The following is a 17,634-nucleotide window of genomic DNA, read 5'->3' as shown; positions in this document are numbered from 1 at the left end:
GACACAAATATACAGCACTTCATGGAGCTGCATGGAACATGGCTAACCTAGAAAATAAAATGTTATGGAAACCAAAATATTTACTCAGAATAATAGTAACATTTGAATAATACAAATAATAGTAACATTTTGGTCTGATCTTATACTACTTATATGATTTGAAATACTATCAGTTTGATGGCTGGTTAAATGAAGGATACTACTATCTTCTATAATGGGATATTAAAAGCAGGTACTTTAAATAATACTAAGAGAGTCTAGAGGACTGTATTTTCAAAAAACAAATAATGGTTATCATACTTTGTTTTTTTTTTAATTCTTTTTTTTTTTTTTTTTTTTTTTTTAGATTTTATTTCTTTTTTTTGGTTGCATTGGGTTTTTGCTGCTGTGTGCAGGCCTTCTCTAGTTGCAGTGAGCAGGGGCTACTCTTCACTGCGGTGTGCGGGCTTCTCCTTGTGGTGCCTTCTCTTGTTGCGGAGCACAGGTTTCAGTAGTTGAAGAACACAGGCTCAGTAGTTGTGGTACACGGGCTTAGTTGCTCTGTGGCATGTGGGATTTTCCCGGACCAGGGCTTAAACCCGTGTCCCCTGCATTGCAGGCGTATTCTTAACCACTGTGCCACCAGGGAAGTCCAATGGTTATCATATTTTAGTTTAAGACTGTTTTACAATATTTACTACCAAATTATTTTTAAATGAGTAAGTAATATAGGCTGATGTTAAAGACAATTATTTAACAATATGAGTTTATGTTGGAAAAATAAGTCTCCCTCATCCCCATCCTTCTCTACCTTGTCCTCTACCTCTCTACCCAGAAGTAATCACTATTTCCAATATCTTGCACATTATATTCTTCCAGAGATGTTCTAATGTACACAGGTACACACACGGTAAAAGTACCACAAACTTTATTCTGCATCTTGGTTTTCTTTATTATTATTATTACCTTTGTGATTAAATGAATGTGTATCAGAAAAAATTTGTACAAGTGAAATTGTAACAGTATAAATTTACAATTTGATTATTACAAAGCTTTGTTCAAAAGGATGTTGCAATTTATACTATAGAAGAGAACCATGGTGGGAATATGACCTTGGTGGCCCTTGGTGACCCACGTCAAAACCTTGGTGACCCATGTCAAAACCTTGGTGACCCATGTCAAAACAGTGTATTATCCAACTCCTTGATCTCTGCCAATCTAACAGGTGAAAATGAAGTAACTACCATTATTTTTCATTTTAATTTATTTTTATGAGTGAAGTTTAAACATTTGAAAAAAGATTTAAGGCTGTATATTTCTTTTTCTGGGAAATTTCTTCTCCTATTTTGCCCATTTTTCCTCTGGGCTTTTTTTCTAAATGATTTACTGGAGTGTTTTACTTATGTAGAAAATTGGCTGTTTATAAGTGTGGAAAATATTTTCTCCCAATTTCAATGTTTACATTTTGCTGCTATGCAGAAGCTCTTTATTTGTATGAGGCAAAATGTATTAGTTTTAGAATCTATGGCTTCTAAATTAATTTAGATATAAGCAGTTAGGTACGAATCAAAGTTTCCAGATGGCTACCAAGTTGTTCCATCAACCATTAAATAATCCACCTTTATCTGAAATGCCTCCTCTATTATATACTAAATTCTCCTCATGTATACTTGACTCTCCTGTTCCACCACACTGCCTATTACTTTTTTTTTGGTTGCCCTGGGTCCTAGTTGCAGCTCACACGCTCCTTAGTTGTTGCATGCAAACTCTTAGCTGGGGCATGCATATGGGATCTAGTTCCCTGACCAGGGATCAAACCCGTGCCCCCTGCACTGGGAGTGCAAAGCCCTATCAACTGTGCCACCAGGGAAATCACTGCACTGCCTATTCCTGAATTTGGTAGGACTAGTTCCCTCCCTACTGCCATCAATCTATTCTTCTTTTTCTTTATTTCATTATTTTTCCTCTTTCCAAATACTTGGCATTCATTTATCTCCCCTTTTCTTCATACAGATCTTTCATATTTCTTGCCAAGTTTATTCCCAGCTCTTTTATTCATTCTGTGGCTCTTACAATGGCATTTTAAATTCTATAACATTTTCTAATTAGCCGTTATTTGAAATATGCTTACAAAATTTCTGATGTTGCTTATGATATAGATGAAAATAGGATACAATATTACAGCATATCAACTATATAAAAAATACCTGGAAAGAAGCTGGGGAAGAAAATGTTTCAGAGCCCTGAGACTGGTTTTACAGAACAAATCACGGAAAATATCAAGGTTAAAATATGGTTCTATTCAGGGACTTCCCTGGTGGTCCAGTGGTAAGAATTCACCTTACAATGCAGGGGACACGGGTTCGATCCCTCGTCAGGGAACTAAGCACATGTGCCACAACTACTGAGCTCGTGAGCCTCAACTAGAGAGCCTGCATATCACAAACTCCAGAGCCCATGTGCTCTGGAACCCACGTGCCACAACTACATAGCCCACACACCCTGGAGCCTGCGCACCACAACTAGAGAAGAGAAAACCTGCACACCGCAACTAGACAGAAGCCTGTGCTCTGCAATGAAAAGTCCCGCGTGCCGCAACTAAGACCCAACACAGCCAAAAATAAGTTAAAAATAAACAATAAATAAATCTTTAAAAAAAAATATGGGGACTTCCCTGGTAGCGCAGTGGTTAAGAATCCACCTGTCAATGCAAGGGACATGGGTTTGATCCCTGGTCCAGGAAGATCCCACATGCCACGGAGCAACTAAGCCCATGTGCCACAACTACTGAGCCCACATGCTGCAATTACTGAAGCCCGTGTGCCTAGAGCCCATGCCACACAAAAAGAGAAGCCACCGCAATGAGAAGCCCATGCACTGCAATGAAGCACAGCCCCCACTCACTGCAACTAGAGAAAGCCTGCATGCAACGAAGACTCAACGGAGCCCAAAAAATAATAAATTCATTTTTTAAAATATGGTGCTATTCAGAGATTGACAATGATTCTAACTCATTCACAAAATGAGTGAAGGTAAATATTTGGGAAATCAATATTCTCATCCATTAAAAAAAAGATCCGGGAAATTAATAAAAAGAATCTATTCTCATTACTCCCCAGTAATGAAGGAGATCTGGCACTAACCTGTTGCCAGATTACTAAAGGAGAGTATTTGATTTTTGAGACTATAATGAGAAGGGGCTTTCTGTAAAGGACAAGTACAGTACAGTCATGTATCAGCAATTCTAAAATGTTTTACTGGTGACTTAAAAACACATACACAGGGCTTCCCTGGTGGCACAGTGGTTAAGAATCCACCTGCCAACACAGGACACGGGTTCAAGACCTGGTAGGGGAAGATCCCACATGCCACGGAGCAACTAAGCCTGTGCACCACAACCACTGAGCCTGCACTCTAGAGCCTGCGAGCCACAACTACTGAAGCCCATGCACCTAGAGCCCGTGCTCCACAACAAGAGAAGCCACCAAAATGAGAAGCCCGCGCACCGCAACGAAGAGTAGCCCCCACTCGCCACAACCAGAGAAAAGCCCGTGTGCAGCAAAGAAGACCCAACGCAGCCGAAAATAAATAAATATATAAAAAGAAAATGGCCGTTAGAAAAAAAAGAACACATACACATCCTCATGTGCTTTATTCGTTTTTTCAAAGACTGAGAGATTAAAGGTCACAAGGGTTAGTAAGTGATCACTATAAGTAACACCTTTACTTCTGGGACTTCTACACCAGGGCTCATTATAAGATAAGATAAAAAGACAAAAAGAAAGCTTTTTTTCCCCTCCCTTTCCAATAACTTTACTTTGGGTTTTTTTTTTTTTTTTTTTTTTGATGCAGACCATTTTTTAAAGTCTTTACTGAATTTGTTACAATATTGCTTCTGTTTTATGTTTTGGCTTTTTTTTTTGCTGGGAGGCATATGGGATCTTAGCTCCCTGACCAGGGCTCGAACCCGCACCCCCTGCACTGGAAGGCAAAGTCTTAACCACTGGACAACCAGGAAGTCCCCCAATAACTTTTCTAATTAAATAGATAACAAGACTAAACAAGATAAATTAGAAAAATAAATCACACACACATGCCCAAAGATAAAGCAAAAACTAACCTGTAGTATAAAGACGTATTCATTGTGCTCAAGAGTTTTGTCATCAGGTTTCCCTGGTGGCACAGTGGTTAAGAATCTGCCTGCCAATGCAGGGGACATGGGTTTGAGCTCTGGTCCGGGAAGATCCCACATGCCACAGAGTAACTAAGCCCGTGAGCCACAACTACTGAGCCTGCCCTCTAGAACCGCGAGCCACAACTACTGAGCCCATGAGTCACAACTACTGAAGCTCACACGCCTAGAGCCTGTACTCTGAAACAAGAAAAGCCACCGCAATGAGAAGCCCGCACACTGCAAAGAAGAGTAGCCCCTGCTCACCACAACTAGAGAAAGCCCACGTGCAGCAACAAAGACCCAACACAGCCAAAAATAAAATAATTTTTTAAAGAGTTTTATCATCATGGATACATCAGGGTATCATCCTGTCTGTCTTAGTTCCCTTTCCTTCCTCCTCCTCTGATATATTTGTTCCCTTACTACCTTGTGTTTACCTACTTGGCTCCCTGGGTCTTTCCCTGATTCAGGGGATCAGATTATCTATTCGGTAAACTTACCCCTGTTTATATCATAAATATATCTGACCAAGAATACACTAAAAATATATAAAATATTATCTACAACAGAAATTAATGGTGCTGAAGAAAAAGAACTGAAAAAAGAATACATACTCTTAAATGTTTCATTTATCTCCACCATTTACACAGATAGCAACTAATGTCAAAGAAAAGAACATTAAAAATTATCTTTCTTCTATCAGGAGTTGCCCATATAATCTCTAAACTTGAAACCATTTTGTTCATAAAAACTGAGCAAATAATCTGGGCACCAGTTCCCTCATCTGTAAAATGGAATGAGTTAAAAAGGAAGATAGAGCACAAAGATTCAGAAGTGCCCCAGGGATGAGGAAGCAGGGGTTGGACAACCATCGCAATCTTCAACTTTGTTTTTATCTATTTAACATACCTTATTCTTAGAAAATACAAATTATTTATGTCATAAAAATGATATGGTAGCCCAAGCTATATTTCCTAGTAGAGCTAAATCTAATGCTTTGATTCAAAAGAACATTATTATAAAGTGAGTAACTGTTGCCAGGACCAGGAACCCCCTGAACTGGCCACAACACAAGGGGGCAGAGGGATGGGGGAGGAATTTCTGAACTTAGAGAGTGTTCCAAAATCTCAGGAAACTGTTTTTAAAGAAGAAACCACCCAAAATAGTTAACTCCAAAGTATTATAAACTAAGCTGTCGGAAGCATTTACTTAAAATCTGTTTTCATGTGGCACTGTAATAAAGCAAAGTTGCTTTCTAGGAGGAAGGTATCAAAGATACACAGTAATAAAAGGCTAGTATCAGTGTTTGAAGAGAGTAGTGGAAACTGAAACATGGGAGTTATTTAAGTAATGTAAGTAAAGAAATCATCCATCCAATTAATAAAGCATGAATGAAGAATCTCAGGTGACATTTACTTGCAAAACTGAAGAGGTTAAAATTATCCTTCTTCATTAGCCTAAAAACTGTGAGAAAAGAAGTCCTAGTTTCACCATGATTCCTTTTTCCTAACACGGTTTCCTTAACACTCTAACTTACTTTCCAACCCATGCTGCTGTTTACTTTTCCTGTCATTTACATAGCCAAACTTCCTTTAAAAGAGTAATCTGTTTATATTTATTGCCTCCCTTTCCTTTACTACTTTTAAGTCAATAATTATTCGGCCCATGCAGTTTGGTTTCCCATCTTACCACAATACTTAAAATAATGATAACTTTCCAGGATCATCAGTCAACTTCTTGTTGTTAATTCCAAACTCACCTTTCAATTCTTTTCTCTGAAGCTAGCACTGTTTACCATTCTTGGAACTGCATTCTCTTCCTTTGGCTTCTGTATTTCCTAGTTTACCTAACTACCACACCTTCAGAGGTTAGTTCAAATGTCAGTGTCTGTGGGAAGTTCTCCCTGATCCAAAACTGGGTTAGGTGTCTCTCCAACACGTTCCCACGGTATCATGCCCTATCAAAGCACTTACCATTTTTTCTGACTATGTCATTTTACTTATCTGCCCAGATAACCTGTAAATTATCTAAGGCAGGCATTATGCCTTTATTCTCTGTTGTTTCTAACACTTAGAATTGTGCCTGGTGTGTTGAATGATTGAATGAATAAATAGTGGTTTCTCCATTATCAGTTACAAGTGCAATATCTACTCATAATTTTCAATTCTAATTTCTTCAGACTGCCAATACCAAGGGCACTGAGGAAGTTACACGGGTTATTTGCAAGCAGCTAGCTTCAGTACTTGAATTACATTTAAGATTTAAACTAAGGAGGAGCTGCTATAATAGAGCACGAAGGGAAATGCCAAGGAATAAGGAAACCTTGTATAAGCTGGGACAAATTATTTGGGTCTCAGTATTACCTCACAGAAACATTTATAAACTGTAAACACTACACAAATGTCAACTATTAAAGAAAGATGATAAAATGGTCAAAACATGAAATTAACATTTTTTTTTTTTTTTTTTTTTTGCGTTACGTGGGCCTCTCACTGTTGTGGCCTCTCCCATTGCGGAGCCCAGGCTCCGGACGCACAGGCTCAGCGGCCATGGCTCACGGGCCCAGCCGCTCCGCGGCATGTGGGATCTTCCCGGACCGGGGCACGAACCCGTGTCCCCTCCATCGGCAGGCGGACTCTCAGCCACTGTGCCACCAGGGAAGCCCGAAATTAACATATTTTTAATAGGAGTGCTGATTGTTCTTTTTAAATACTTAAGTTAGGATTGTGATTTAAGGAGAGGGAAATGAATAAATAGTAGTTTCAGGCTGATAGAGATTTGAAAGAATATCTTATTCAATTTATTTGAAAGATTAAAAACACTGAGACCCAGCAAGATTAGATGATTTACTACCCAAAGCCAAAAAGCTAGTGTTAGAGCTATGATCAAAACTTGAGAATTTGGAAATTCAATTCAGCGTGTTACCTACTAAAATATTTTAACTCTGATTTTCCATTTCTCTAAGAGCATATAATTAACTTTCTTTTAAAACTTCTTTTCTAAGCATTTGTATGTATAAACAAATTAATTTCCTTCAAATGGGAACCTTTAGAGGTACACATGTTACACTCTAAGACTAACAATGAAAAACCTTCAATATGTTAAAATATATAACATGGTGACAATGACCTGGTATACACTAATTACTAGAAAAAGCTGCTTAACTATTAGAGAATATGAACAAGGTAGTTATAATTGTTGTATAATTAAATTATTCTTAGATATCTTGAAACATCTTAAGAGGTGAATTCCAAGTAACTAAACCCCTTTTTTTGTCACAAATGTAATTTTCCTATGGTTACTAATAACGTGCCTTCATAGGAAGACTATGTTTATTTAAGCCTAAAATTTCTTCACTAGAAACCCCAAGTTAAACATCTAAATTCAACAGGTTTTTGTTTTTTGTTTTTTTGCGGTACGTGGGCCTCTCACTGTTGTGGCCTATCCCATTGCAGAGCACAGGCTCTGGACGCACAGGCTCAGCGGCCAGGGCTCACAGGCCCAGCTACTCTGCGGCATGTGGGATCTTCGCGGACCGGGGGAAGAACCCGTGTCCCCTGCATCGGCAGGTGGACTCTCAACCACTGCGCCACCAGGGAAGCCCTAAATTCAACAGGTTTTTAAGAGTGATACTTGTACTAAAGAAGCTCCGTTAGAATGGATCTGTGTGAAAATCCTGAAAACCCTGAAAGCTCCCTAGCGAAATAGCATTAAAGACATTTTATAAGTGTTTTGGATATTTATTCTAAAAACTTAGTTTTAAATCGATTTTAATTTGGATGGAAAATAATTCTGTTTGCTGCCTACCTATTACACAGTTCTCTCACGGTGGTAATATAAAAATGGAAAAGATTTAAGTGTGTAATGACAATTTGGACAAGTTGCTACTTTAAAAAGCAAAAGGGGGCCTCCCCTGGTGGCGCAGTGGTTAAGAATCCTGACAATGCAGGGGACATGGGTTCGAGTCCTGGTTCGGGAAGATCCCACATGCCGCCGAGCAACTAAGCCCGTGCGCCACAACTACTAAGCCCAAGTGCCTAGAGCCCATGCTCCACAACAAGAGAAGCCACCGCAGTGAGAAGCCTGCGCACCGCAACTAAAAATAGCCCCCTTTTCCTTTCTTTATTCTTAATATATTGATAGGATACTGCTTTGCTACAATCCCAGACTCCCAGATCTTCCTTTATTTAAATAATGAAAAGTTGATTTACCCTCTGAAATACAGAGTCAGTGCTAGCCTTAAACTACCAGATACTCACCGAGTTAGGGTAGTTCAAGTAGCAGATCTGACAAGGCATATCCTGTGCTGATGACCTTGTATTCATCTGGCGTGTTCGAGACTTTTTACTTGGATTAATTACATGACACTCAGCAAAGAGCTTCTCCAGGTTTCCATCAAAGTACCTGCATTATTTAAACAGAAAGGATGAGAGCCCAGCAATAGCACACTGTTAGAGCTCTCCAAAAACCTGATTTTCTACAGGGAAAGTCAATGAAGTAAATTAAACCAAGACCATACCCCTTTCTTGCTAAGAAATAAGCTGTATGGCTACAAACAGTAGCAAATAGAAGCATATGTGTATGAAAACAGACTGAATTTTTGTTGCTATTTTGACACTTTTTACTTTGCTTCTATCATGAGAGGTTAAGCTATTAGTATATTAACAGCACTACAATTAAAACCTAAGGATGAAAGTTGTACTATCTCTAAGTGGGACCTTATGAAGAGTAATGGTATTTCAGAAGGCTAGGCTATATTTTATACCAATGAATTCATTTTGTTAATAATTTTAGTTATACCAGTTTAAATATATTAGCAAGTAAACCACCTATAAAGCATACCTTATCCCACAAATCATTTAAAAAATGAAACTATTAACATGTGTCTCATTCTACAAAAGACTTGCTTTCTAAATATTGTTTTAAAATAGTTTTTAATAGGAAAAGGGAAGAAGGAGGAAACAAAAAAATGTACCTTTAAAAGTTTTTATATCAAATAATCTATACATTAGTTTTTTCATAAAATATGTATCTAAATATATAGAAGTAGTTCACCATCTAATATGTCAACAGCATGGTATGGCAAGTACTAGCTACAGAGTTTCAACTGAACTGTAAACTTCTTGACAGAAGACAGTGGTTAATAGTTAGCACAATATCTCCCATTAATCCAGTTAAGACATGGTCTTTGGCCTCCTGAAATATCTTAATATTCTAAATGGAAAAGCAATAGATAGAAAAACTTTCAATTTGTGAATCAATATAACCAGCAAAAATATTAACATGGAATCTGATCAATTTACTTTTTAGCTTGTTAAGTCTAGGTTTAAATAACTACAATGTTCTTTACATATAAACAGGAGGTTCTCAAGTTAAAAATAATCGATACTCAAGAGATTCTCAATATTTTTAGTGGACGTCTTATTCAGGCTTTGTTCAAAGCATTTGCTCTGTCTCTGGAAAATCACTCATGAGAACAAACCACATCACTCTCTTAAGACTGATAAATATCTTTTTATAAGTACTTTGACTACAGTTATGTGTCAATGAACTGGTCAAGTTATCAATCAAAATGTCAACGTATTATAAAAGGGGAACTCACATGAAGTTGTCCCTGATCAAAATATATAGAGCAGATAAATCAAATGCTCTACTACAAAGGTTATCTCTGAAAAAAACCTAAGATGTAAGTTTTATCTGAAAAATATAAAATGTATGAAGCTAACAATTAATATGAATAGGTAAACTAACTAAACCCCTTGTTTTTATAAAAAAATATTCATGCTCACAAGAAAAGACAAACTCTTAGCATCTAAAACTTAACTACACAAAATTAGCAACTCCTAATACTTTGGTGAACAGACTAGACAGCATTTTTGCAAATACAGATAAACAGACATGTACATATTTCATGTAATCTTATATTCCAGGCTTATTACCTGCTTTCTTCACTGAACAATATGTAACATCTTTGTCATGAGCATTATTTTTCATTGTTGCATAATATTTCCCTGTAGGTATATACTATAATTTACTTAACCAACCTTATACTGAAAGACATTTAGAGATGTTCCACATATAACAATCCTAGATTAAAATCTTGTCCCATTTGATGGGGGGAAAATAATTAGACCTAACTTGCATTTCTTTATTAGTGAAGCTGAACTTCACTAATTTTTCTGTGAAGATTTTGCTATTATTTTATGAGTTCAGTATGTAAACAGGAAGAGTAACCTTTTGTTTTATGGATTGCTTTCTTCCCACAGCTTCTAACTTGCCTTTGAATCCTGCTTAATGGTGTTTAATTGCCACTTTTAATTTTTATGTAGGCAAATTTACGATGCAACACTGTTGTGATTTATGGATTTCATATGAAGTTTTTAAAAAGATCTCTATACCCAAAGACTATAAAAATTCATTCATGATTTAGGTCATTCCTTTAAACTGTTTCCATTAAAACTGTTGATTCACATGGAAATTATTTTTGTGTAGTAAGGGGGAAAGCAGGGATTCCATTTTATTTTAAGCCAAATGTCTAACCATTTACTTTAGGTCTCAGCTTAAACCACACTTCCTCAAACAAATCTTCTTCGACAGCTCCTCCCCCCTCCAATTAGGTAAAGCTCCCTTGTATTACATCCTCACAGTACTTTGTACTCCAGTGCAACACATCCATTATTAACTCTGTAATCGCCATTTTATGTTTTTCCTGTTAGAATGTAAACCCCATGAGGACTATTTTATAACTGAGGTAGCCCTAGTACCTAGAAGAATCTTACTATAAGCGTTCAACTTCTTTTTAAAGAAAAGAGTGACTTCTTAATGATACCTGATAATAAATCTGAATTCCTTTATTTAGGAATATTTCTGAAAGACAGCAATATATTAGAGTTTATAGTTTTTGGTCCATTATAGAAGGCAAATAGCTTTCAAATACAAACCAGGTAAACAGAATGGGGAGTTGAAGAATCCACTCATATTGCTGATCACAGCAGGCAGGCCTAGAAATTTTTTTTCATTTATTAAGTTCCATTTTACAGAAATGTAACATTTTAAAATTTGTTCTTTATTTTTATTTATTACTTGCTTTGTCCACCAATGACTCTGCTATGGTTTTCTGGAAGATACTGAAGTCTAATTTATTTTTACTAAACATAACTTAAAATGGGTACTTAAATCTATTTTGCCAACTTTCAATAATACATTGATTGTCCTTGTATTATATGACCCTACACTTAACCCTATAGTTTTGTTTGGAACTTCCTGGAGCTTTACCCAGTTGATTATCATTTTACATAATTTTTTCACTAATTACACTGTTTTGACATTATATAGCTTTTCTTTCAAGAATAGTAAAAACTGCTTTTTGTTTCCTAAGCTTGATAGCCCCAATTAATTACTTAGACATAATTAAAATGTTTAATTGTATTCAAATGCTCACTTTGGCCAAAATCCTACCCACTCCACCCCCAATATTCTCTATATTGACAGCCTCCATTTTTCTTCTGGTACCCGTTGTTATTGAAGTCTGTGATCAAAATAATTCTCATTTTATAATTCAAATCATTTTTCAACTGACATATATACAAGGTTTCTTCATTCTTTAAGTTTAGTTCTATAGGGTTTATCTTAGCATTTAACTTTCTCTTTTGAAATGACATTCAGGTAGTAATTACTTCAAGAGCTTTCAGTTATTAAGACCTGCTTAATTTGTACCCAGCCTTTGCTAATTTTCCTCCTTGTCTGCCATCTACTAATTCCTTTGTCCTTTTCTTCTCTTACATATCTCCATTTTCCATAGTATCTGCTCTATTTCTTGCTGTTGCCAACGTGGTTTTATCTTCTGCAAGATTACTGCTTGTCCCTTTATTTTTTTCTTAGTTCTGTCCGCTTCCTTTTCGTCTTGTTCTGTTGTTTCATCAGTTTATCTTTGATCCCTTATCTCATAGAGTCTATGTTTACTTTAATCTTCTTAAAAGAACAAAGAAGCTTTTTTCAGCCTGCTAATTATGACAGTTTTCTTAAGGACTACTACTATGCTCAAGAATACAGGTGGATTCTTAACTCCCCCTAGTTTGTATACCTGGTCACTATATATTTGAAAGTTCCTTCAGTTTGCTGGCTCTTACATACACCCTTGCCTGTGAAAAACAGACCAAAACGAAGAGAGACTAATTCAATGTGAAGCACTGAAGTTCAGGTACCTTGTTTAATGAGTTAACACACATATTTCTCTCTGCTTTACTGTCTTTGGTCAACAGCTGCAAAGATTATGCTAGGACACTGCTGCCCTCCTTTCCTGCAAAATTTGCCCATCCTTTTGAGAAAATCATATTGATGAAAAGAAAAACAGAATAGCAGTGTGGTTTTTCCTTCAGTCCAGCCTTTCCTCGGAGGGGCAAGGGTATGATTAGAGTATCCCCACCCGATCTCTCACATGGCCTAGATTAAAGATTGTTAGAATGGCTGGGAATTCCCTGGAGGTCCAGTGGTTAGGACTCTGTGCTCTCATCGCCAGGGCCCTGGGTTTGATCTCTGATCTGGGAACTAGGATCCTGCAAGACCCACCACCAAAAAGAATGTTAGAAGGGCGATTTGAGAGGTTCTTCAGTAGAGATTATAAATCCTCTTCTCTCTCTAGGGTTCCTTCTGTTCATTCAGTATGTTTATATAAATATAGTTAAGCAAACTGGCACTTAATCAGCCAACCTTCCAGAAAATCTAGATCTTAATTTTTCATTTCCTTGACTATTAGACAGAAATATACCACATAACAAGAATTAAATTTCAAGGCAGGAACAGTTACAGCTTAAAAACTATGTCTGGTTATGGAGAGGTGAGACATGGCAGGTGGGGTGTATCACTGGCTAAAGTTTCTTCTTGAATTCTGAATGACTAGCATCACTGTTTGCCATGTCAATATTTAATTTTGTCATTATGAGTTTATTTTAAAAGCCACTAGGGCTTCATACTTCATAAAAAGATCACTGTTGAAGTTGTACTTATTTTCACAACAAAATCGGAAAAGCAAAACTGTTAAGCTAATTTAAAGTTATATACTGGGCTTTTCTACTGCTTATTTTTGGGTTACCAGAGTTCAATTCTCCTTATAGGTCTTTAATGCTCCCATACATTTTTACACATCACTTATCTACTACAATAAGCCTGAGAGAGAGCTAAAACACACAAACATATATATGAAAATTTATAAAAATACATTATATATATATATATATATATATATATCCACAAATAAACATGTATAGAAGTAAACGAACTTTTACTTCTAAATAACCAAATAATTTTTGTTTCACATTCTCATGTGGCATTTTATGGGTACCAGACTTCAATTTCAAAAGGCAACAAAAGTTACAATTATTCTATATTCTGACAAAGCACTAAAAAAGATCTGTGACATCAACATCTCTTCTAGGAATTGCCATTTCAACAATCCTTTGCCCCATTAACCTGCTTCTAAATGGTGTAATTCTTTCCACTTTTAGAAAAGGTATATTTAAGGAACAATATCAAAGGTGCAAAGGAAAAGATTTTCATTTGTATCTTACGGATGAATAAAAACTGCCATATTTATAAAAAGCAAAAATAATAATGAATGAAAACGCGTCTTAAACCAGCAAAACGGAACAAGAGAGTAGACACACCAGGAGATAAGGCTTTCTCCTGTCTTTACAAATAAACATTATTTTCAGAGCTTATTCCTCATCTTCTATAGAAAGAAGCCAGTAGACCTAATATTGTATGGTAGTAAAAGCAAGTTTAAGAATTACTGGAGTTCTTTTTCTTTTGGGGAATGAAATTAGAACTGATAATCTGAGCACTAATTTTCATTTATAACCCCCTTAAAACCTTAAGTAAAACTTAAAACCTTTCAATAACTTTAATTGTTTTACTTAGACAAAAATTTAAATTTAAAAAGGGCTCCTCAGGGCTTCCCTGGTGGTGCAATGGTTGAGAGTCCGCCTGCCAATGCAGGGGACACGGGTTCGTGCCCCAGTCCAGGAAGATCTTACATGCCGCAGAGCGGCTGGGCCCATGAGCCACGGCCGCTGAGCCTGCGCGTCCAGAGCCTGTGCTCCACAATGGGAGAGGCCACAACAGTGAGAGGCCCATGTAATTAAAAAAAAAAAAAAAAAAGGGCTCCTGAAGTAGAAGGTAATCTTTAAACAAATTAAAAGATTTACCACATTCTTTGTGGTTTTTAAAGGTATTCTTTCAAAAGGACTAAAATTAGAATGTAAGGTTATCTAGCAAACATATGAACCTCTACTAAGTAAAGTTCAGAATTCCAGAGAAGTAGTTAACTGTCTAAGGATTTAGGGATAGAAAATCTTTTTTTCTAAGGAAGACTTTTGGTCCTCGTAAGAAAAATGATCTAATGAGGACATACAAAAGTCTACAAAAACTTGCTTTCAAAGTTTTGGGTTTTTTATGCTAGTCTAAAAGATAAATTTAGCTCATATTTTAATATTATTATACATGGCTTATAGCTAAGTAAATGTACTGATTATGTATTTTTAAGAAAGACTTTTTGAGATTCTGATAGATTTTTTTCTCCTATGGGGAAAATGCAACCTGAAACAAAACAAAACCAAAAACCCAGCAGGATACTAAAAAAAATCTCCTGAGCTTGCTTACTGCTAAACAAAAGACCACTTGGCAAAAAAGTTACTAAATACTGATAATATTACTTTCAAGTTGCAGTACAAAAATCTTATTGCATAATTTTTAAGAACCTTTCTGTGTTCTTCCATACTTTATCCTTTTGGTTCTAAGCCTTGATGAAGCCAAGTGTATTAAGAAAACTAACCACAGTGAAACAGATCTAAGATAACTCCATCTAGGCTTGAATTAGCAAAATCATAACAGAAACACAGCAACTATGCCATCTTCCAAAAAGGCTTCCATTCCCATTTATTACAAAACAATTTAAATACACAAAAGCCAAAAGAAAAATAACTTGAACTCCCACATACCCACCATTCAGCTTTATCTATTATCAATATTTTGCTAATTAAAAGACTTTTGGGAAGAATAAGACTTCATTCTCATATGAACTTTCAAGGCAGATCTGAAACTATGCCGGACATTGTAAGAAGAAGCCAATAACTATTCCCTTCATAACAGAGAAGAGAGAACTCTACACCAGAGGCCTCAGAAGACACAGATGCTAGTTTCACTGGGTATTCCAGCCACACTTAAATACGCATATGTCATCTTCACTGGTACTTGTCCATGTTCTTTGGCTTGATTATGATTATTCCAATTTACCAAGTTCTTCTAACCTGAAACCCCTGGCACTTCAACAATTGTACAGCACCCAAAACATTCTAACTTATTTACAAATGCTCGTTCCCCTCCCCTGATGATCCAAAGCTTTTATTAATTTCTCAAAAGAGACCATGGCTCTAAAGAGACCACAGCCCCCAAAATGACAAGAACCAATACTATTTCTTAAAACTATATTTTACTTCAAAGAAAACAAAGACAGTGGTTTCTGTGCCCTCTGTCCAGATATGTGCATGCAAGGGAAGTCTACACCCTCTGCTCTCTGCTTAATGGTCTTTTCCTCCTGCTACACATGAACAGCACAACTCAGTAAATAAAATGAAATAAACTACATGTGATTTATGCAATAATGGGTCTGATTCCAATTAAAAACAAAAATGATTTCTTTGAGTACAAAAAGAAATCTTTTTATTATTCTGATAACAGTGTTTCAATATATTTAATGGAAGCCCACAGGTTGTCAATGTTAAGAGCCTAAAAACCAAAATATGTTTAAAAATCTCAGTATGCTAAAACCAAGAATAAGCTATCAAAATATGAGACAGTATATAATTAAGATCATTTTTACATAGTTCCCTCGCAGATTAACCAACCATATGTGGGAACTGTGCTAGTTAGCGGCAATGTTAATTGCTTTGAAGGAAAGAGACCTACAGCTATTTGCAGTATGTCATTCTAAGTATGCAAGAGGTAGGAGGAGAATGCTTAGGGAAGTATAGAAAATAGTACCTAACTTCAGGAAGTCAAAATGACTTAACAGTAAATGTGACAAGAATTCAGGAAATGAGATGCAGGGGGGATCATACAACCCAGGACAAGAACTAGAAAACTGCTAGTACTTCAGAAACCCTCCAAATATCCCATTCTCAGTAACAAGCTCCTCTTTCCCCCAGAGATAATCACTACCCCATTTTTCTTTCTTTCCCATTTTTCTTTATAGTTTTACCACCTAAATATGCACCCTTAAAGAATATAACTTATTTTTGCCTGTTTCTGAATTTCATATAAACAGAACCATATAGGGGATAAGTATTCTGTCGAATTTGTTTTCCTTTCACTCAATGTAACAGTTTTTAAGATTCATCTATGTAGTCACTTGTGGCTCTAGTTCATTTATTTTTCACTGCTGAACAGTTATATAAATATACCACAATTGTGTATCTATCTATAGACATTTGGATTGTTTGTAATTTGGAGCTGGTATGGGTAACGCTGCTATGAAAATGCTTATATACAACTTTCAGTTTAGACATGCATATTTCTTTCTGTTAGGTATATATACCTGTGAGTGGAATTACTGGGTCAAAGATATGCATGTAAATGCTAAGAGAAAAAAATAAAAATTTTGAATTTCTTTCTAAAATCATTTACTTTAACAACTTATCTGTAGACTCCTTTAGATTTTCAATGTAAACAATTCATATCGTCAGTGAATATTAACTATTTAGCATCTGCCTTACAACCATTATACTTTATTATTATTATTTTCAGTATACTACTGGTTAGGATCTCCTTCAGTATGAATTGAATGTTGAACATAAGTGAAGATAACAGACACCCATGTCTTGAACTCAATCTAAAAGAGAAAAATTTTCAACATCTCAGCATGAACTATGCTATCTCCTACAGATGTTTTTACAGATTTATTAGATTAAGAAAGTTCCCTTTAATGCCCAGTTTGCTAATGGTTTCTTTTTAAAATCATGAATGATTACTAATTTTTAGCAACTGCTCCTCTGCATCTACTGAAATATTATTCTCATTAATTTGTTAACTGACCAACCATATTTAATTGTTTCAGGTTAAACCAACCTAGCATTCCTGGGATAAATCTCAGCTGGCCATGCTGGAATATTATCCTTTTTATGTATTGCTAAATTCAATTTGCAAATACCTTGGGCTTTTGTTTCCCTTTGTTTGCATCTATTTACATAATAGAACCTGTAATTTTTCTTTGGGTTTTTGTATCAAGATTGTGATAGACTTATTAAGGTGAAGGATCCTCTTTTTCTGTTTTCTAATATAAAGTTATATATTATAAGGTTAGAGCTGCTGTCTCATTAAATGTTGGTAGAGGGCTTCCCTGGTGGCGCAGTGGTTGAGAGCCCGCCTGCCGATGCAGGGGACGCGGGTTCGTGCCCCGGTCCGGGAAGATCCCACATGCCGCGGAGCGG

The 17,634-nt window shown here is 36.2% G+C and overlaps 1 protein-coding gene across 2 annotated transcripts in view; it reads right to left on the bottom strand.

Moving 5' to 3' along the window:
* ARIH1 (ariadne RBR E3 ubiquitin protein ligase 1) overlaps window positions 1-17,634 on the bottom strand; it is a 123,361-nt gene that overhangs the window by 44,042 nt on the left and 61,685 nt on the right. For both annotated transcript variants that reach the window (XM_059055990.2, XM_067029308.1), the window contains exon 3: window positions 8,413-8,557. In XM_059055990.2, coding sequence (XP_058911973.1) covers window positions 8,413-8,557 — 145 coding nt within the window. The remainder of the gene's footprint in view (window positions 1-8,412; window positions 8,558-17,634) is intronic.

This window comes from Kogia breviceps, chromosome 3, assembly GCF_026419965.1.
Source record: "Kogia breviceps isolate mKogBre1 chromosome 3, mKogBre1 haplotype 1, whole genome shotgun sequence".
NCBI classification, from domain to species: Eukaryota; Metazoa; Chordata; class Mammalia; order Artiodactyla; family Physeteridae; genus Kogia; species Kogia breviceps.
Note: the sequence above shows the minus strand (reverse complement) of the source record. Positions and strands in the feature narration are given on the sequence as shown.